At 61.3% G+C, this 20896-nt stretch overlaps 1 protein-coding gene across 1 annotated transcript in view; it reads left to right on the top strand.

Moving 5' to 3' along the window:
- The window catches only part of Kiaa1671 (KIAA1671 ortholog), a 64541-nt gene that overhangs the window by 38878 nt on the left and 4767 nt on the right, over positions 1-20896 (top strand). The window contains 7 exon segments of the mRNA XM_069994632.1: positions 9677-9795; positions 14392-14485; positions 14487-14654; positions 17376-17550; positions 18714-18838; positions 19806-19924; positions 20534-20616. Of these exon segments, the coding sequence (XP_069850733.1) occupies positions 9677-9795; positions 14392-14485; positions 14487-14654; positions 17376-17550; positions 18714-18838; positions 19806-19924; positions 20534-20612 (879 nt within the window). The 3' untranslated portion in view covers positions 20613-20616.

Here is a 20896-nt window from a genome sequence, read left to right as displayed (position 1 = left end):
TGCAGAGTTGGGTCCGTGGTACGTGGGGGGCCTGGGCTTGAGTCAACTGCTCGCTGGGTGGCAACTAAATCCCCTGACGCCAGCTGGGACTACCGTAGAGCACTGTGCACGAGTGTGCACACACAGACACACACAGACACAGGATGTGCATGCAGGCACACACATGTCCACACACAGGACACATGCACGCAGATACAATGCACACACGGAGCACATGTGAACACGTGCACACACACAAACAAGGCACGTGTGCGCCCGTGCGTGCACCAGCAGCACATGGGCGGCCTGCTTGGTTTCTCTGAGCCTCGGTTTCCTCACCTGTGAACGGAAGCCCAGTTTTCTCTCTCCCATTCGGGTGGGGGGGGGCACAGAGATCGCCAATGACATTCCTTTACCCCGTGGCCCGACAGCCGCCTGCCGCTCTGCCTGAGGGTGCGTCTCCTCTGTTCCTGCTCACCCAGGGCCTGGCTCAGCACGTTCCCCAGGAGGACTGAGCATCACAGATCCAGCACCTACTTGCCCACCCGCCCTGGGTAAACACATGCTTCCTGAACACTCAGAGATCAGCTTGATGCACACATAATCTGCCCATGTTTCAGCCCTGGCACACTAGTGCAAAAATGTGTGTCCTTGACCCAAAGGGTTTTTGTTGTTGTTGTTGTTGATCCTGGGCTTGAACTCTGGGCCTGGGCACTGTCCCTCAGCTCTTCAGCTCAAGGCGAGCGCTCTACCGTTTGAGCCATTGCGCCACTTCCGGTTTTCTGGTGGTTTATTGGAGATAAAAGCCTCACGGACTTTCCTGCCCGGGCTGGCTTTGAACTGAGATCCTCAGATCTCAGCCTCCTGAGTAGCTAGGCTGACAAGTGTGAGCCACCAGCGCCCGGCTGACCCGGAGTTTTTAATCCCCGGTCACTGTGTCGGGGGGACGCCTGGCCAGTACCCTGCTGTCTCGCGTCTCCACGTCTCCGTTTCTTGGTGATCGTGATGGGGAGGTGCACACCGGCACAGGTGGGCTCCACAGGGGCACTGCCCATCGCCGTGCCAGGCCCAGGACCCTGTAGCCGAGCCCAGGGCTGGGAACTGTGCCCAGGCCCCACTGAGGTGAGGGGCTCACAGTGTACAGAAGGATCCCGCCTCGTGTCTGTGCTCTGAGCTCAGGGCTGGGTCCGTTGGGCTCTGCGCGCGGAGGGTGCTGGCTGGGTTGGCTCACGCTCACAGGCTGCAGGGCCTGGTCCCTGAACTCTTCCACTCAAGGCCAGCGCTCTACCTCTTTGAGCCACTGCACCACTTCCTGTTTTCTGGTGGTTCATTGGAGACAAGGGTCTCACGGACTTTCCTGCTCAAGCTGGCTTTGAACCGTGATCCTCAGATCTCAGCCTCCCGAGTAGCTGGGATGACAGGCGTGAGCCCCCGGCACTCAGCTGGGGTCTGCAGTCTTCCCTGTGGGCATTGAGCAGGGCTGGCGTGAAGGGGTTCTTGTTTGTCTGTGTACCCCGTCTGCCCAGTGAGCTTTGTCCTGGGGCCAGGCGGCTCTGTCCCACCGGCCCGGGCGTGGCCGGCCAGAGGTCTGGCCCCCGGGCCCTGGGCAGGTCTGTGCCCACGGCCCCTGGCTGGGAAGCAGAGCCGTTGGCCTGACGCTTCTCCCTGGGCCGCCTTGCCCGCCGGGCGTGGGCCCTGAGCCTGAGGACGGCGTCCAGCCTGCAGGACCCTCCATCCTGTCCTGCACCACCCAGCGTGGTGCTCACGCTCACACCCACGGGCTGCCCACCCCCACGCACACTCACCCGCACACTGCCCACCCCCACGCACACTCACACCCACGTGCTGCCCACCCCTGCACACACTCACACACGCTGCTCACGCTCACGCACACTCACACCCACGCGCTGCCCACCCCCACGCACACTCACACCCATGCGCTGCCCACCCCCACGCACACTCACACCCACACGCTTCCCACCCCCACGCACACTCACACACGCTGCTCATGCTCGCGCACACTCACCCACGTGCTGTCCTCCCCCACGCACACTCACGCTGCTCACGCTCGCGCACACTCACACCCACGCGCTGCCCACGCACACTCACACACGCTGCCCACCCCCACGCACACTCACACCCACGCGCTGCCCACCCCCGCGCACACTCACACCCACGCGCTGCCCACCCCTGCGCACACTCACACCCACGTGCTGCCCACCCCTGCACACACACCCACATGCTGCCCACCCCCACGCACACTCACACCCACGCGCTGCCCACCCACGCGCACCCTCACACACGCCGCTCATGCCTGCGCACACTCACACCCGCACACTGCCCACCCCTGCACACACTCACACCCACGCGCTGCTCACCCCCGTGCACACACCCACGCGCTGCTCACACTCACACACACTGTCTACCCCCGCTCACACTCACACCCACGTGCTGCCCACCCCCCCCACTCACACACACACACTGTCCACTCCATCTCACACACCCACACTCTGCCCGCCCTCTGCCTTGCACTTACACCTGCACACGCCCACCCTCCTCGCCCCGCCCCTGCTCACACCGAGGCCCGCATACTGCTGCTGTCGCCTGACAAGTTGGTCCCTGGCCTGAAATAAACTAGGACAGGGATATTTCGGCTTGTGGCTTCCAAAAAAAGTGCAGTCAAATGTGGCTTAGGCTGTTTTAAGAACCCTCCAAAAAGATGGGGACGGGGAGGGGAGTGGGGAGGAGAGGGAGAGATGGGGAAGGGGAGGGGAGCGGGGGGGGGAGGAGAGGGAGAGGCAGGGAAGAGGAGGGGAGCGGGGAGGAGAGGGGGAAGGGGAGGGGAGGGGAGGGGGGAGGGAGAGGTGGGGAAGAGGAGGGGAACAGGGGAGGGGAGGGGGGAAGGGGAGGGGAGGGGAGGGGGGGGGAGAGGGAGAGGTGGGGAAGGGAAGGGGAGGGAGGAAGGAGGAAGGGGGGCGGGACAGGACACACTGGTGGGCTTGCCTGAAACCACACTTCTGAACTGTCACCCCCTGTCCTCCTGGCACCAGGCCACAAGCCTTGGCCAATAGAAAAGGAGGTGGAGGGGTCCCTGTCCCTCTGTCCCTGCCCCCTCCACCGCTGCCCCTTGCCTGTCCCCGCCCCGCCCCGCCCCCACCCAGTTTTCCTGTTCCCTGTCCTGTTCTGTGTGACCTGCCCGCTTACGCACTGGCAAATGGTGGCCCAGTGTCCCCCAAGAAGCTGTTTGTTCCCCCGGGGACTCGGTGGTGTACCTGTCCCACACCACACATGTCAGCCGATCATCACTGCAGAGCTCACTAAAAAACTTCAGGCTTAAGATCCAAATAGATTCTGCTTCCACAGAAGCGACGTGTGTTCTGGTCTCCCCCGACGCCCCTGTGGACCCCTGATTTTCTGGGGGGCCCTCCCCACTTCTCTAAGGGTCGATCTCGTCTATTTTACACCTGTAAAGTAGCATTTCACGCTGGCCACGTTGTTCACGGAGTGTCAGGATTTTGCACTGAGCGCTTTATAGAAACAAGGTCATCGTTCTAAAGTTTAACTAGGATTTGACTGAAGGGCCTATTTATTTGGGTGCAGCCAGGCTGCCCTAGGAGTAAACAGCGTGGCTCAGAGGTTTCGAGAACGGGCAGAAGAGCATCTATGGGGCCAGTCACTCATTCATTCACTTGCTCGATCATTAAACCAGTTGTTCATTCGTGGACACACGCGACCGTTGATTATTCATCGTTCATTCATTCATGTATTCACGCCTCCACTCTCCGGTTCATTCATTCATCGTCCTCTGCTCACTGGTTCCTTCCTTCATTTCTTCACCCATTTGCTCACCCTCCCGCTCCTCAGGGAGCTCCTCCCCCTCTGCACCCCCTTCTCCTGGAGTAAGGGAGGCGGTAACAGCGCGGGACTCTGAGCGGGCGCGAGCGTGGCGTAGGGGGGCTCCCACCCCGCAGGCGCCGTGTGCACATCTGTGCCGGTTGTTCCCGTTCATCCCGTTTCTCTGGCTGTAAGCCCACATAAGTCATGATGCTTCTGTATTCCAGTCCTGCCTAGAGCTTATTCTGTGTGTGTGTGTGTGTGTGTGTGTGTGTGTGTGCGCGCACACGCGCGCGCATGCGCCCATACTAGGACTCGAACTCAAGGCCTCTCACAGCTTCCTGGCTCACGGCTGGTGCTCTACCACACCTTCCGTCCTCGGAGCGCAGAGCCCAGGCCCCGGGGTGTCCCCCGGGCCCCTGGGATCCGGAGGCCCGGGAGGCTTGGGAGCCCACTCATCATTTCCGTTTATGGCCCTCGAGAAAGGCTGTCCTCGGTGGAGAGCTTTGGGGGGGTGCTTCCTCCCAGAAAGCAAGCCTGCCCCGTGCAGAATGGCTGCACGCGGGTGCGTGTCCCCGCCCCTCGGCGCCCGGCAGCCCCTCCACACTCAGCCGGATGGCAGCACCGTGGCCGCCATGTGGAGCGGTGGCGTTTGCTCGCCGTGGGGGACCTGGACGTGACCGGTGACCGTCCAGGCCATCAGGTGAGCTGGCCCTGCCTGGCCCTGTGGGGCAGTGGTCCGGCTGCCGAGGCCCGGCTTGTCCGCCGAGGGCTCCGTGGCTTTCCCGTGGCTCCGTGGGCTGCATGGATGGCGTGATGCACACCTCCTGCAGGCCCCTGGAGGCAGAGCCACGTCCTTTCACGCAGACTAGGGAGCACCCCGGCCATGCCGTCTCTGCTCACCTGCCCGGCCCGCGGTCTCTCCTCGCTCCCTTCTCCTCCCCCCCCCCCCAGCCGTGGAGAGACAGCCTCCCGTCCCGCTGGGTAACGCCTGCCGTGTCCTGACACCACCTCCAGCCACGCAGGCCAGGCCTGCTGGCCCCAGGCCACGCTTGTGTCATGGTTGCTGGAGCCACAGACGGGTCCCTGGCAGGCCTCTTGCCCTTTCCCAGGAAGTGCTCTCCCCTGCCCCTAGGGGGGGCTCTTGCTCCAGGTTTTGCTGGCAGATGGGTCTGATGGCCACGCCCAGCCTCATTCTCCACACATCCTTCCACCCACCCTTCCATCCACTCATCCATCCATCTATCCACCCACCCCTCCATCCACTCATCCATCTATCCACCCACCCATCCATCCATCCATCCATTCACCCATCCATCCATCTATCCACCCATCCATCCCCCATCTACCCACTCACCCATCCATTCACCCACCGTCCATCTGTCCACCCATCCATCCATCCATTCATCCACCCATCCATTCACTCACCGTTTATCTATCCACCCATCCATTCACCCACCCACCCACTTATCCATCCACCATCCATTTCCTCTCAGTTGGCTGCCCTCCTTGCCTCCCACCTCCCCCTTTCCTCTGTGCTCCCTCCCTCTCCTCTACCTCCCTCCCACCCCCCAACGGTCCCTCCTTCCTCTCTCCTGTCTCCCCCCTCCCTTCTCTTCTTCCGTCCCACCCATTTTTGCTAACTTTCTCCCACCGATCTTATTTATTCAGCATTTACTATGTGCCAGGTTCTCTTTGTTTGCTTGGTCCTCAGTTTCCCCATTTGACAAAGGGTTGCCGAGGGCCTGGTAGCTCTCTTCCATTGGCCAGAGCCAGGAGAACATGGCAGCCTTGGGAAGCGAGATCTGGTTCAGTCCCCCCCCATGTGCTCAGACCGACCTGGACCTGGACGAGGAGAGGGTGATGCCAGAGGCCCCGGCAAGGCCCTGACTCCAAACAGGTGTCCTCCGTGCTGGGCGACCATGCCGGGTGACCACAGGGCTCCCTGGCCAGCGGGGGTGTGGAGTTGCTGGGGGCCGGGCTGGACGTCTCGGGTTACTTGGAACTGTGCTGTCAGCTGTGGGCTGGTGGCCGACTCGGGGCTCCCCACTGTCCTCATGTCGGGGCGCGGTGTTTTCTCTCCCCGCCATGTCACCTGTTCTGGTTTAGAAGCTCACCCCTGCCCACCGCCCCCCCTCCCCCCAGGCAGTGCACCCCAGGCTGGGGCGCAGAGTGGCGGCCTCGCCCCCACTTCTGTCTGAAGGCTGCGGAGTGAGGATCAGCCAACCACTGCCCCAGGGCCGAATCCAGCCGACAGTCCCTTCTGTCCATAAAGTTTTCTTGGCACACAGCCAGGAGCGTGTGTTTTGCTGTCCCGTAGACCGCGGAGTTGGTGAGGCTCAGCGCAGAGACCATGGTGGCTCACCAGGCCCGGGGCTCACTCACCGTGACCCCCCTTTACTAGAGGGGAGCTGCCTGGGCCTGGCCACCACTCACAAAGGCCGCTTTGTTCTTTACTCAGGGTGTGTAAATAGGTGATTGTGTGTGTGTGTGTGTGTGTGTGTGTGTGTGTGTGTGTTGATCCTGGGCTTGAACTCAGGGCCTGCACGCTGTCCTTGGGCTTTTGTGCTCAAGGCTGGTGCTCTGCCATTTGCGTCACCGCTCCACTTCTGGCTATTGGATGGTTCATTGGAGATCAGAGTCTCATGGACTTTCCTGCTCTGGTTGGCACTGACTGTGGTCCTCAGATCTCAGCCTCCTGAGTAGCTAGGAGCCACCTTCCCAGCCCCGAGTTATTTAATTTTAATGTTACCAATTGATTCTATCAGGGCCTCAAACCACAGGTGTGGATCTTGAATAAAATGAGTAATCAGAAGCCAGCCCTGTGTGCCGTTGGCTATGGAACCTTCTAGAATCAATGTTAGTCTCTGCTCATCCTCCCACGTATGATTGTTTGTACACAGCTGGCGTCAGGACCCGCAGTGGAGGTGTATTTTCCTCTTCCTGCCTCTGGGTGTGTGTGTGTGTGAGCGTGAGTCTCTCTTGTGGCGTGTGTGTTCTGGGGGAAGGGGCTTTCCCCGGCCAGCCGTCTCCCTGTGCAGCTGGGAATTCCAGTCGCCATCTTGCCCACACCTGAGCTCGCTCTCCTTGTGTGCCGGTCTTACCAATCCCACCCAGAGCCTCCGTATTCACCGTGTCAGATGCGTCTCTCGAGAGAAGTTTCTGGAACATTTGCTGATTCAACTGAATGTGCCCGTTTTGAGTTTGGGGACCTGGGGTGTGGCTTGTTTGAACGTGACCCTTAAAGACATGTGTCGCCCCCGTCTCCAGGCTGGGCTGTACAGACTGGTCTCCCCTGGACCTGGGCTGGGGCCAAGACCGGAACCTTCTACAGGCCGCCAGCTCTGGTGATGAGCGAATCCAAGCAGGCGGGTTTTGCTTAGGCTGCAAGCTCCTGGGTTTGTGAAGCCTTCCCGGGCCCGGGCAGCCTCGTGGCCGAGGGGCACAGTCTGGGGCTGGGGCTGGCAGATACTGGGGGGCCCCAGCCCTGCCTGTCACTCACCCCCAGAACCGGGAGCCACGTCCCGCTCGTCTGACTCCTGGGCCTCCGGGTCCCATGTGGCAAAGCCATGAATGGATGCTGAGGGTCTCCGTGCCTCAATTCCCATGGAAAATTCCAGAAAGAGACTTGTCCATCCTTCAGAGGATGCATGCGGGGTGGCAGGGAGGTGCCCTGGGAACCTGATCTGGCATGAGGAGGTAGAGGGGAAAATCCCTCCCAGCCCTGTCTGGGGCCTGAAGACCCTGGATGAGGCCGGTGGGCTCCGAGCCAGGCCGGCACTTGGGATGGGTGCAGACCTCAGGGCCTTGGCTAATGCTGTTACCCCGCCCCCCTCCAGGGCCATGGGAAAGAGGTCTTGGAATGAAGCCCCAGCTTTGCTGGGCTCCACCCCGGCACTCTGGAGCTTGCCCTTCTGGTTCCCAGAGGACCTCTGCATCCTCCTCCCCTGCTTTAGGGGAGAGAGAGGACTGGGGGAGGGCAGGGGAGGGGCCACCCCCTTTGGAGATGATCACCCCCCCCCTCCCAGCAGCCCTTGTGGCAGCAAGTAAAGTGAGGCCGTCAGGGCGGGGACGGTTGGCTCACAGCAAGCCCCGCCCACAAGCTGAGGGGTGCACGCATGCGTGTGCTTGCGCCCGCGCACACACACATTTAGTTTGGCATCCTGCATGTCCCCAGCAAGTGGCTCAGGACAGCGATGTCACCTGTCACGGTCACCTCCAGCAGCCAGGGCCCCCAGGCCCCTGCGTGGAGCGGAACTGAGGGGGGGAGGGGGGGGGAGGGGGTGTGCGTCAGGGCCGGGAGCCCAGGCCCAGTGTCTCCACTGCCCTGAGCACCGACCACTCCCCCTGCAGCGCGGCCCTGGGCAGCCCTGCCCGGCACTGGGGACTAGTGGTGCTCACCGGGAGATGCGTGGATTTAGCACCAGGCTGTCCATCCTGTCATTGATCATTAATGGAAAGGTATGAGCTCTAGCAGGGAGCCGGCTTCTCACCCCTGTCATCCTAACGCCTCAGGAGGCTGAGATCTGAGGACCACGGTTCAAAGCCAGCCCAGGCAGGAAAGCCTGTGAGACTCTTACCTCCAATGAACCACCAGAAAACTAGAAGTGGCGCCGTGGCTCAAGTGGTAGAGCGCTCGCCTTGAGCTGAAGAGCTGAGGGACAGCGCCCAGGCCCAGAGTTCAAGCCCCACAACTGACAAAAAGAAAAAGAAAAAAAAGCCTTGAGCAAAAGAGCTTAGAGCCCAGAGCCCAGGCCCTGAGTTCAAGCCCTCCAACAGACCAAAAAAAAAAAGAAAAAGGAAATATAATTCTCTGTGATTTCCTGTGATTTTTGGAGGTCGATGAGTATGGCTGTGACCTGGGTTTGTTCTGCACATTCTTATCCCAACGTGAAAGGAGCTGATCTGTGGAACACTAGATTATGTGTGTGTGTGAGTGTGTGTGTGAGTGTGTGTGTCTGTGTGTGAGTGTGTGTGTGTGTGTCTGTGTCTGTGTGTGAGTGTGTGTGTGTCTGTGTGTGTGTGTCTATGTGTGTGTGTCTGTGTCTGTGTGTCTGTGTCTGTGTGTGTGTGTGTCTGTGTGTGCACACATGCACGCGCGCACTGTGCATATGCATGCTGTGTATGTACGCAGGTGGGGACAGAACTCAGGCCTTGCACGTGCCTGGCCAGCGTTCTACCACATAGCTATGGATCCAAAGGAGGGAGTAGGGTGTGCTGTGTGGGAACTTTCTGGAATCAGGGCCCCAGCCTGGGAATCTCCAGATTCCTCGGCTGCTGAGTGCGATTGTGTCCAGACTGGGCGGGGGGGGCCGGGAGGGGTGGTTGCTGGGTCACGGGCAGGACTTTTATTTTGTCACGTGGATGAGCTGGGGGGGTCCGTGGTGGCCCCATGGCCAGTTCTGTGGTGACCGCAGCCTTGTGTCAGCCAGGGGTGCTGGGCCGCGCCCCGGGGCCACCAGCATGGGCGCGGGGCTCCAGGCAAGGCCTCGCCACTGGCCGTCTGGCGAGGGTTGAGTCACCCGCCCTCCTCGTGGGGAAAGTGGGGGCCATGGTGAACCCCACGTCCTGGGCTTCCTGAGGGACAGCAGGGTGGGTGGCGAGTTGGCTGGATGGCCCCGGGCTGTGGGGGACCCGTGACACACGGCGTGGGGACCAGGCTGCTCGCTGAGGCTCAAGCAGACACCCCGGAGGGCCGGGGTGACCCCCTGAGCCGCAGCCGGGGCACCCCGGAGGGCCGGGCTCCCCAGCGTCCAGCCCGCAGGACCCTCCGGGAGGGCGGCAGGAGGCTGGCCGCCATGAGTCGCGGTGACTCGCGTGTCCAGTGCTCCGAGCGTCTCCCTGACACGCATGTCCCCCGCAGGACCAGCTGAAGCAATGCTTTTCCCGGCGGAGCCCCGAGGCCAAGGACACGGACACCCTGGTGCAGGCCGGGGGCGGCCAGGACGGCGTGTGGGCCGAGCCGCGCGCCCGTGGGGACAGGTAGGGCGGGGCGCGGCCTGGAGGGTGCGGGCCACACCCGGGCACCCCGCACGGCAGGGACTGCGCCTCACAAGCCTCCCGTCACGGAAAGAGAATGTTGCAAGCACAGAAGAACAAAATGAAATGTGATGTGGGGAGGGAGACGGATCCATGGAGGCAGGTTGGGGCTTTCTAGGGCCTCTGGGGGTCGGGAGGCAAAGGTCCCAGGGTCCCAGATTTCCTGAAAGGTTGACAAAAACATTCCAGCAAATCAGTGGCGGCAAGTGTGACGTTCAATGTCCACTATGTAAACACACTCGGTGGTTTGTTTTTTTTTCTTTTCTTTTTTGATAGCCATGGTTTGAACTCAGCCTGGGCGCTGTCCCTCAGCTCAAGGCGAGCGCTCTACCACTTGAGCCACAGCGCCACTTCTGGTTTTCTGGTGGTTTATTGGAGATAGAGTCTCATGGACTTTCCTGCCGGGTTGGCTTTGAACCACAATCCTCAGATCTCAGCCTCCTGAGTAGCTAGGATTACAGGCGTGAGCCACCAGCATACGGCTTGCTGTGTAAATTTTATGAGTAGAAGACTTAGAGAGAAAATGAGTCATTTGTGATCCCTGCACACAGATACACCTTTAGGCAATGATTTTGTCCTCTCTAGATGATGTTCCCTGTATTCCTGTGTGTGTGTGTGTGTGTGTGTGTGTGTGTGTGTGTGTGTGTGTGTGTGTGTGTGTGTGTGTCTACCAATGCTAGGACACTTCTATTTTTCTCCTTCCTTCCTTCCTTCCTTCCTTCCTTCCTTCCTTCCTTCCTTTCTTTCTTTCTTTCTTTCTTTCTTTCTTTCTTTCTTTCTTTCTTTCTTTCTTTCTTTCTTTCTTCTTTAACAATGTTAAGAATACTTATTATCTTACCACAAAAGCATTCAACCAAAAGAATAATGCTAATAGAAATTTGAATAAAACATTTAGAAGAATTTTAAAATACAGGGCAGAAAATTGCATTAGTATGTTTTGGCATAATTGCAAACATTTTAGCACTTTCACATTCTCTTTGGAACCAGGTTAACTATTAAATAAAGATGGCAGATGAAGAGTAATACAACCTAAAAAAAAATCCTTGAGTTACATGGCTAAGAATTAAAACAGCTCGAATACATTTTGCTTTGCAAGTTAAGGTTCTTTATTATGAACCATTATACCTGTAAGTAGAAATTACTTGCTTCCTGTATTCCAGCATTGACCAAGATCATTTCTACAGAAACGGGCTCACTTGTCCTTTGAGAACTGTTAAACTTTTAGGCTTCCAATATCTCGCGCCCATCAGAAGCCGAGAGGAAAATTAAATGTAAGCAAGTAATTTACCTATTTAGGTTTTCAACCCAATCCCTCTATTCCTGATACAGAGTTCTTACGTAGGCACAGGTCTATAGCTATACGATTGAATTTCTAATTTATAATAAGACATGGTAAGGAACGGTAAGGAACGAGTAAAATATCCCAGATTCACTTACGTAGAACAGAATTTTGTCGTTCAATGTTTTAATCTTGTTGCGGATCCAATTGCCCAAATGTACACCTGCTTGAAATTTTAAGTTCTGTTCTGCACTATTCCATTCATTTCTGTCAAATGAGAATGTTGGCCGGCTACGTTAGGGGATTGTCACTGGCCACTGTGGTCGGTAACAGAACTGGATGCCCCAGTGGGTGAGGGGGCTCATTGAGAGGCTTTCTTTGTCTGTCTTCCTTTCTTCCTTTCTTCCTTTCTTCCCTCCTTCCTTCCTTCCTTCCTTTCTTTCTTCCTTCCTCCCTTCCTTCCTTCCTTCCTTCCCTCCTTCCTTCCTTCCTTCCCTCCTTCCTCCCTTCCTTCCTTCCTTCCTTCCTTCCTTCCCTCCTTCCTTCCCTCCTTCCTTCCCTCCTTCCTTCCTTCCTTCCTTCCCTCCCTCCTTCCTTCCTTCCTTCCTTCCTTTCTTCCCTCCTTCCTTCCTTCCTTCCTTCCTTCCTTCCTTCCCTCCTTCCTTCCTTCCTTCCTTCCTTCCTTTCTCCCTTCCTTCCTTCCTTCCTTCCTTCCTTCCCTCCTTCCTTCCTTCCTTCCTTCCTTCCTTCCTTCCTTCCTTCCTTCCCTCCTTCCTTCCTTCCTTCCTTCCTTCCTTCCTTCCTTCCTTCCCTCCTTCCTTCCTTCCTTCCTTCCTTCCTTCCTTTCTCCCTTCCTTCCTTCCTTCCTTCCCTCCTCCCTTCCTTCCTTCCTTCCTTCCTTCCTTCCTTCCTTCCTTCCTTCCCTCCTTCCTTCCTTCCTTCCTTCCTTCCTTCCCTCCTTCCTTCCTTCCTTCCTTCCTTCCTTCCTTCCTTCCTTTCTTCCCTCCTTCCTCCCTTCCTTCCCTTGCTAGGCAGGCACTCTACCATTTGAGTCACACCCCCAGCCCTTTTCTTCTTTAGGTTATTTTTCAGGTAGGGTCTTCCGCTTTTTTGACCAGGCTGGCCTTGAATGAATAGCCTTTACATCTCTGCCTCCCTGTTGTATCTGGGACTGCAGGTGAGTGTGTACTGTGTGGGGCACAGCCATTTCCTGGCTAGTCTTGGACCATGATTGTCCTGATCTCTGCCTCCTGAATAGCTGGGATTGAAGGTGTGAGCCACCGTAGCTGGCGTATTTTTTTTTCTTGAGACAGGGTCTTGCTACGCAGCCCAGGCTGGTCTCATACTTGCAGTCTTCCTGCTTTTACCTCCCGAGGGCTTGGATTACAGGCACGCATTGCTGGACACACCTCTTATTTCTTTAAGAGCCGTGTCCGAACCATCTCTAAGGCACGTGTGTTGTGGGGCTTTGCGTGCCAGCCTGGCTAGGAGAAAATACCTTGGCTGCAGGTTCTGGAGCCTTAATTGGATTCAGAGCCTGGCAGGTGCGAATCTGCCCCGCCCCAGCTGGCGCCAGCCCCGGGAAGGGTGAGCCATGGTTTTCCCCTGACATCTCCCATCCCCAGGGACAGCAGCCATGCTCACAAACCAGCCATCACGAGTCAGTTACGCGTGTGAACGTTCACTCGCGCCCTGTCTGGCGGGAGAGGAGTAGTAGGGAGTTTGTATCCCTGGCTCTGCCCATCCGCTGAGTGAGGCAGGGTGTGACCGGGATGAACGCGGCCTGGCGCCCCCTGCTGTACCCCAGCGGTACTGCAGCATCACCCGCGGTGGACAAGTCTGCCACCTGTCATGGAATCCTCCTCCCTGAGTGGCCAAGGCATGAGAGCACCAGGATGCCAGGGTTGACGATTCAGGCCCATGTCCTGGCTTAGAAGCTCCGCTGTGCTCCTGTGTGTGTGGTGGAGATGTGCCTAGCTGGGCTTGGGCTTGTTGATGCATTTCCCACAGGGTCCTGCTGTAAACCCAGCTCCCGGGAAGACAGACAGAAAGATCACGAGACCCCCATGTTAGCAAACAGCCCGGGTGAGGTGGTGCACACTTGGAGGCCCCGCTACGAGAGGGCAGTAGGAAGGGGGAGGATTATGACTCGAAGCCAGCAGTTACTTTGCATGGTCAGATTGCAGGGCTCCAGGGTTTGATGCAATCCTTGTAGGGTAGTGGGGAGGCTCGGCCGTGCCTGTCAGCCCCACGGCTGCACGGAGCTGCTCGGTCAGCCGGCCCTCCCTCATCCCAGACACGAGCGAATTAGGGGGAGCTGTGCAGAAGTTCCCCAGCCTCCATCTTCCTGGGCACTGGTGCTCAGGCCTGTCATCCAAGCTACTCAGGAGGCTGAGATCTGAGGACCATGGTTCAAAGCCAAGCCAGGCAAGAAAGTCTGTGAGACTCTAATCTCCAGCAAAAAGCCAGAAGTGGAGCTGTGGCTCAAGTGGTAAAGTGCTAGCCTTGAGTGAAAAAGCTCAGGGACAACGCTTAGTCCCTGAGTTCAAGCCCCAGGACTGGAACACACACACACACACACACACACACACACACACACACACACACACACACACACACACACACACACACACACACAGACCCATCTGTGCAGAGTATTGAGGGATGAGTAAAATGCATTCATTTTAATCTTCACAAGTTTTCATGCCATTATTGTTCATTTTTTTTCAGTCCTGGGACTTGAACTCAGGGCCTGGGCACTGTCCCTGAGCTGCTTTTGCCCAGGGCTAGCACTCTACCACTTGAGCCACAGTGCCACTTCCTGCCTTTTCTGAGGACTGGAACCCAGGGCTTCGTGCATGCCAGGCAAGCGCTCTACCACTGAGCCACCTTCCAGGTCTGCGGGTTCTCAGGAAGCTGTTAATAGGACATTTTACATTCTTTTTTTGCTCCCAGACTGTGCTTACACTCAGGGACACCGCCCCCCTGCCTTGGCTGCCCCCCCCCCCCCGCCCTCGGCTGCCCCCGCCCCCACCCTCGGCTGCCCTTCCCCCCCAGCGCTGAAGCCCACGGCAGCCCTGGAGGTAGTGATGGGCACGGGGCAGCTCCCCCACCTGCCCCGCAGGGGGCGCTGCGAGCGGCACAGACCGGCACCTGCTGGCCTGAGCTCCGGGTGCCTGGTGTGGAAGATCCACGGTGCCCACCCGCCCGCTCCTGTGCTTGCGCTCGGTTCTCAGGGGCTTCTCCATTGCTCCTCGCAGCGTGGCCCCCGGGACCCCCGTCCCCCGACGGCACAGCGGGGCGGAGACCGCCCGCCAGCTCCCGCTTCTCCTCCCCGTCCTCCCCGTCCTCCCCGTCCTCCCCGCCCGGGCCCACCACCGAGGAGCACGGCCGCCCCGGGGGTCCCGGGAGCACCAGCACTGGCCGCTCCAACCCTGAGCTCGAGACCACGGACGGCCCCGGGGGACCCCTGCCACCCGACGCCCGCCCCGCCCACGCGGTGGACCACTTCCCCTTCATCCACGTGAGTGCCCGCACTGCAGATGGCAGCCTCCCCCTCCTCCTCCCCTCCCTCCTCCCCTCCCTCCTCCTCCCCTCCCTCCTCCCCTCCCTCCTCCCCTCCCTCCTCCTCCCCTCCCTCCTCCTCCCCTCCCTCCTCCCCTCCCTCCTCCTCCCCTCCCTCCTCCCCTCCCTCCTCCCCTCCCTCCTCCTCCCCTCCCTCCTCCCCTCCCTCCTCCCCTCCCTCCTCCTCCCCTCCCTCCTCCCCTCCCCTCCTCCTCCCCTCCTCCTCCCCTCCCCTCCTCCTCCCCTCCCCTCCCCTCCTCCTCCCCTCCCCTCCCCTCCTCCTCCCCCTCCCCCTCCCCTCCTCCTCCCCTCCCTCCTCCCCTCCCCTCCCCTCCCCTCCCACCCTCCCCCTCCCTCCTCCTCCCCTCCCTCCTCCCCTCCCCTCCTCCTCCCCTCCCCTCCCCTCCTCCTCCCCTCCCTCCTCCCCCTCCCTCCTCCTCCCCTCCCTCCTCCCCTCCCTCCTCCCCTCCCCTCTTCCTCCCCTCCTCCTCCCCTCCTCCTCCCCTCCCTCCTCCTCCCCTCCCTCCTCCCCTCCTCCTCCCCTCCCCTCTTCCTCCCCTCCTCCTCCCCTCCTCCTCCCCTCCCTCCTCCTCCCCTCCCTCCTCCCCTCCTCCTCCCCTCCCTCCTCCTCCCCTCCCTCCTCCCCTCCCCTCCTCCTCCCCTCCTCCTCCCCTCCCTCCTCCTCCCCTCCCTCCTCCCCTCCCTCCTCCCCTCCCCCTCTTCCTCCCCTCTCTCCTCCCCTCCCCTCCTCCTCCCCTCCTCCTCCCCTCCTCCTCCCCTCCCCTCCTCCTCCCCTCCTCCTCCCCTCCTCCTCCCCTCCCTCCTCCTCCCCTCCCACCTCCCCTCCCCTCCTCCTCCCCTCCCCTCCCTCCTCCCCTCCTCCTCCCCTCCCTCCTCCCCTCCCTCCTCCCCTCCCCTCTTCCTCCCCTCTCTCTTCCCCTCCCCTCCTCCTCCTCTTTCTCCTCCCCTTCCCTCCTCCTCCCCTCCCACCTCCCCTCCCCTCCTCCTCCCCTCCCCTCCCTCCTCCCCTCCTCCTCCCCTCCCTCCTCCCCTCCCTCTTCCCCTCCCCTCTTCCTCCCCTCTCTCTTCCCCTCCCCTCCTCCTCCCCTTTCTCCTCCCCTCCCCTCCCTCCTCCCCTCCCTCCTCCCCTCCCCTCCCTCCTCCCCTCCTTCTCCCCTCCTTCCTCCCCTTCCCTTCCCCCTTCCCTCCCTCCTCCCCTCCCTCCTCCCCTCCCCTCTTCCTCCCCTCTCTCCTCCCCTCCCCTCTTCCTCCCCTCCCTCCTCCCCTCCCCTCTTCCTCCCCTCTCTCTTCCCCTCCCCTCCCTCCTCCCCTTCCCTCCTCCTCCCCTCCCTCCTCCCCTCCCCTCCCTCCTCCCCTCCTCCTCCCCTCCCTCCTCCCCTCCCTCCTCCCCTCCCTCCTCCCCTCCCCTCTTCCTCCCCTCTCTCCTCCCCTCCCCTCCCTCCTCCCCTCCCCTCTTCCTCCCCTCTCTCCTGCCCTCCCCTCCTCCTCCCCTCCCTCCTCCCCTCCCCTCTTCCTCCCCTCTCTCTTCCCCTCCCCTCCCTCCTCCCCTTCCCTCCTCCTCCCCTCCCTCCTCCCCTCCCCTCCCTCCTCCCCTCCTCCTCCCCTCCCTCCTCCCCTCCCTCCTCCCCTCCCTCCTCCCCTCCCCTCTTCCTCCCCTCTCTCCTCCCCTCCCCTCCCTCCTCCCCTCCCCTCTTCCTCCCCTCTCTCCTGCCCTCCCCTCTTCCTCCCCTCCCTCCTCCCCTCCCCTCCTCCTCCCCTCCCTCCTCCCCTCCCCTCCTCCTCCCCTCCCTCCTCCCCTCCCTCCTCCCCTCCCTTCCTCCTCCCCTCCCTCCTCCCCTCCCCTCTTCCTCCCCTCCCTCCTCCCCTCCCCTCTCTCCTCCCCTCCCCTCTTCCTCCCCTCCCTCCTCCCCTCCCCTCTTCCTCCCCTCTCTCTTCCCCTCCCCTCCCTCCTCCCCTTCCCTCCTCCTCCCCTCCCTCCTCCCCTTCCCTCCTCCTCCCCTCCCTCCTCCCCTCCCCTCCTCCTCCCCTCCCTCCTCCCCTCCCCTCCTCCTCCCCTCCCCTCCCCTCCTCCCCTCCCTCCTCCCCTCCCCTCCTCCTCCCCGTCCCTCTCTTCTGCAATCTGTGCTCGTGGGCAGGCGCTCTGCCACCCGAGCTACCCCTCCCAGCCTGAGGCTCACAGCTTTTTTGTCCAAGCGAGCTCCCCACCTCAGCCTCCCAGGTATCTAGAAAGACAGACACAGGCTCAGGCCCCTCCTGAACTGTCCCTCCAGGAGGTTCTGCCTGCGGGGGACCCCTGCTCAGGCAAGCAGGGCCCCTCCTGGGCCGGCCGCGCGCAGCTGTGTGTCCTGGGGCAGCTCCCCCGGCCTCTCTGGTCCTCAGCTCCTGCGTGCTTGTGACCAGTGCCCACAGCTCGGACGCGTTCAGGGGTGGGGCGGGCTCTCGGCCTTCACAGGCCATGGAGACTGGGGGGGGGCTGCGTTCCGGCCCCCAGGTCTGTGTGGGTTCCCCGTTCTGGTGATGAAGAGCCTGAGGGCTGCCGGGGCTCTCGGAAGAGGGGAAGAGGGGAAGACGCAGCCAGGCGTCCACGCGGCCCTGAGCCCCGGCCCCGTGGCCGGCGCCCCACGCCTTGTTTCCCCCTCTCCCCCCTTATGCCCCGCAGCAGACCTCGGTCCTGGACTCCAGCGCTCTGAAGACGCGGGTGCAGCTGAGCAAGCGCAGCCGCCGGCGGGCACCCACCCTCGGCCACGCCCTGCGCAGCCGCTCCGGGGAGGCCGGGGTCCCCACCCCCGTGGAGGAGGAGGCCGACAGCCTGTGGATGTTCAAGGACTCCACAGGTTCGCAGGCCACGCCCTTCCCCACCCACCCACCACCCGGAACTGCGGGGAGGATTGACCTCAAACCCTGGGAGGAGGTTCCCAGACAGCAGAACTCGACCACGTAGGATGGGGGGTTTCTTCTTCTACAGAGCTGATAAGTGTTTTGAGAGAGAATCAAATCGGGCCCTTTGGGATACAAAGGGCGCAGACACAACTTAACATTGGTTTGTGATCCCTGTGAAAGTCGCCCTTCTCTGTTCGTTCTTTAGGCTTGCTGATCCTTCCCTAGGTTCTTGCATGGATAGACCAGGTTTTGTTTTTGTTTCTTGTTTTAATTAACTTTCCTAAATACATTTTTAGAGGCTATATGTTTTCCTCTGGGCACTGCTTTGGCTGCATTCCATATTAAGAACAGAGCAGAATTTTGAGGCAGATAAGAATGATCTAGGGAAGAGCATTGTGGACCCAGCCATCAACGGGTGGCCGGGGTGGGAAGAGCTTTCTGTGTGGCAGGAGCTGGGAATCTTGGCAGAGGGAAGGGTGGTCCGGGGCCAGGGAGACCCCTGAAGTCCTTCTGGGGACTTAGCTGCAGGGCCTCGCTTCTGAGTGAGGGGGGTCGGGTCCCTCTCTCCCATCCCCTGTGCCCGCCAGTGAGTCAGATGTCTCCCCCAGCCTCCTGGGTTTTCCTGGAGCCACTTGGAGCAGATAAACCAGAGTTAGGATAAAAATGCAGAGCGCCCCCAGGGGCGTCCTGGTGGCCTGGATGGAGCAGCCCCAGGGGCCTGGAGGGGCAGGACGCAGTGGACTCCCCACCTTCCCACCTCCCACCCTGCATGCATCACGCGGCCCTGGCTGGCAGGCCACCCTCAGCCTCTGCCAGGGTGTCCACCGGCTTCCCTGACCCGGATGTGGCCTGTCTGTCTGTCTGTCTGTTCTTTCCTAGCAGAGAATCCGCTTGGTATCAGCTAGCAGGAGGTAGAGCTTGAGAGAGAGAGGGAGGGGGAGGGGAGGGGGGGGACCTGGTAGAAACAGGAGCTGGGAGCGTCCTGCCCGCTCCAGGCTGCCGTGGAGAGGCTGCGGTGGCAGGGACAGGCACAGGCCTCCCTGCTCCCCGCGTGGCGTGGCATGGCGTGGCGTGGCGTGGCGGACGCCGGCCACTGGGCTCCCTCACTTTGCCACAGAAGAGAAATCGCCCCGGAGGGAGGAGTCAGATGAGGAGGAGAACCCGGCCAGCGTGGAGCGGACGCCAACTGGCCCCCTGCACAGGACGCCCGCCTTCCCGGGCCTGGACCCCGCGGCTCTCAAGGTACTGGACTGGCCCCAGCCGCTGCCTCCCCCTCTCCCCCTCCTCCCCTCCCCCTTCCTCCCCTCCCCCTCCTCCCTCTCCCCCTTCCTCCCTCTCCCCCTCTTCCCCCTCTCCCCTTCTCCTCCCTCTCCTCCCTGTCCCCCCTCTTCCCCTCTCCTCCCTCTCTCCCTCTCCCCCTCTCCCCCCTTTTCCCCTTTCCTCCCTCTTCTCACCTCCTCCCTCTCCTCCCTTCCTCCATCCTCCCTCTCCTCTCTTCCTCCATCCTCCCTGTGTCTTCCTTCCTTCTCTCCTTCCTCCCACTCTCCTTTCCTTTTTTTCTTTTCTTCCTCCCTCCCTCTTTCCTCCCCTCCCCACCTCCCTCACTCCTTCCAGCCCTGCAGCCTCGCACATGGGAGGTCTCTGCTCTGCCTTATTGACAAAGAAACCACATGTGAAGGCCGCCCTGAGTAGGCCCCGTGCGCCCTGGGCGTGCCGGGCAGGCGTGCGTGGAAGCCGCCCGGGTGCCGCTGGGCGCCGCGCGTGGAGCGGGCAGGGTAGGTGGAGACTCTGACCACGGCTGCGTCAGGCCACGTCAGGGTCCTGCAGGCTCCGGTCAGAGCCCTGGAGCAGTGAGGAGGCCAGCGGGTGGCTGGGAGCAGTGTGCGCATGCGTGTGCATGTCCGAGGAGGCCACGGGGCTGCGGGGGGTGTGCGCGTGCGCGTGCACGTGCGTGCTGTCTGGGGGCTTCTCTGGAAGGCCGAGGATGGGTGGCGTGGCAGGACATTGCCGCAGGAGCCTCGGTGCCAGCCGGTGCTGGCCGGCTCCGGCGGTCGCCTTCTGTGAGGGGCCCCTGCTGGCCTCTGCCCTGACCCCCAGCTCCTGCCGGGGTTCGCTCAGGACCTCCCCAGGGCCCCCCGCGTCTGCTCACGTCGGGAGTGAGGCCTTCCCCAGGCAGCAGGCGGCTCCACCCCGGCTCTCTTCCCTCCAGGCCCGGCTGCACGGTCCCAGCGAGACCCCCGGCTGGGCCCCCAGGACCCCCAAGTCCCCCTTCCAGCCTGGAGTGCTGGGCGGCCGTGTGCTGCCCTCCAGTGTGGATAAGGATGAGAGGTGAGCGGCCTGGGGACGGGGGGGGGGGGCGGGGGGGAGGGGGGCAGGGGGTCCCCCCCCAGGACCCGAGAGCCCCAGGAATCTGCTGGCTTCTGCACTGGCCACAAGTCTCTGATTTCCCACCGGACAGCAGCGGCTCCGTTCCTGGGGCCCTGCTTCTTTTTCCCCAATTCCTGCCACCCCAGCCCCCAAACCCAGCTCTGTTGCTTGGAACCACGAACCAACACAGCCCTAAGGGGACACTGGGGCAGAATACCTTCTCTCCAGGGAGCCCTCAGCATGGAGGGGGGGATTCTGGGGCAAGTTGGGGGAGCAGCTGCTGGTCCCCTGCCAGGCCCCCTCCACACAGAGCCCGGCCCAGAGTGCCCCGCGCCTCCCAGCCTCAGCCAAGGCCAGGGCTGCGGTCCCCACTCGGGCTCACAAGCCTCCGCCATGCTGGGAGGGTCATGACGGGCTGTGTGCTCAGGGCCGGATGCTGGGCTCAGTGGGAACCCTCCCCCCCCCGCCGCCCCCATCCCCCATCCCCCCCACTGCCCCCGTCCCCCATCGCCCCTGCCCCGTGCCCCCACCCCCTCGTGACCTGGCTCCCCCATGGCTTTATGGTGGCAGGTCGGAAGAGCCGTCTCCCCAGTGGCTAAGGGAGCTGAAATCCAAGAAGAGGCAGAGCCTGTGTGAGAACCAAGCCTGACCAGGTGGGCCGGGCGCTGCCGGATCCGGGGAAAAAGGCGGGGGGCGGAGGTGGAGGGGAGGTCCGAGGCTGCATCTGGAACGAGGCAGTGACCTATTCGTGTACAAATGGTGTAATTGAAATTAAGTTAAAAAAAAATGTAACCAGACAAGCAAGGATGGCCCCTGACCCAAATCTTTAGCCTCTCAGGAGAGTGTGATACAGAGGATCGCAGTCCAAAGCCAGCCAAGGCAGAAAAGCCCGTGAGACTCTCATCTCCAATTTACCAGCCAAAATGTGGGCTG

This window comes from Dipodomys merriami, unplaced genomic scaffold (assembly GCF_024711535.1).
Source record: "Dipodomys merriami isolate MVZ:Mamm:240054 unplaced genomic scaffold, mDipMer1.0.p SCAF_45, whole genome shotgun sequence".
NCBI classification, from domain to species: Eukaryota; Metazoa; Chordata; class Mammalia; order Rodentia; family Heteromyidae; genus Dipodomys; species Dipodomys merriami.
The sequence above is the reverse complement of the archived record's forward strand: the minus strand, read 5'-3'. Positions and strand labels throughout refer to the sequence as shown.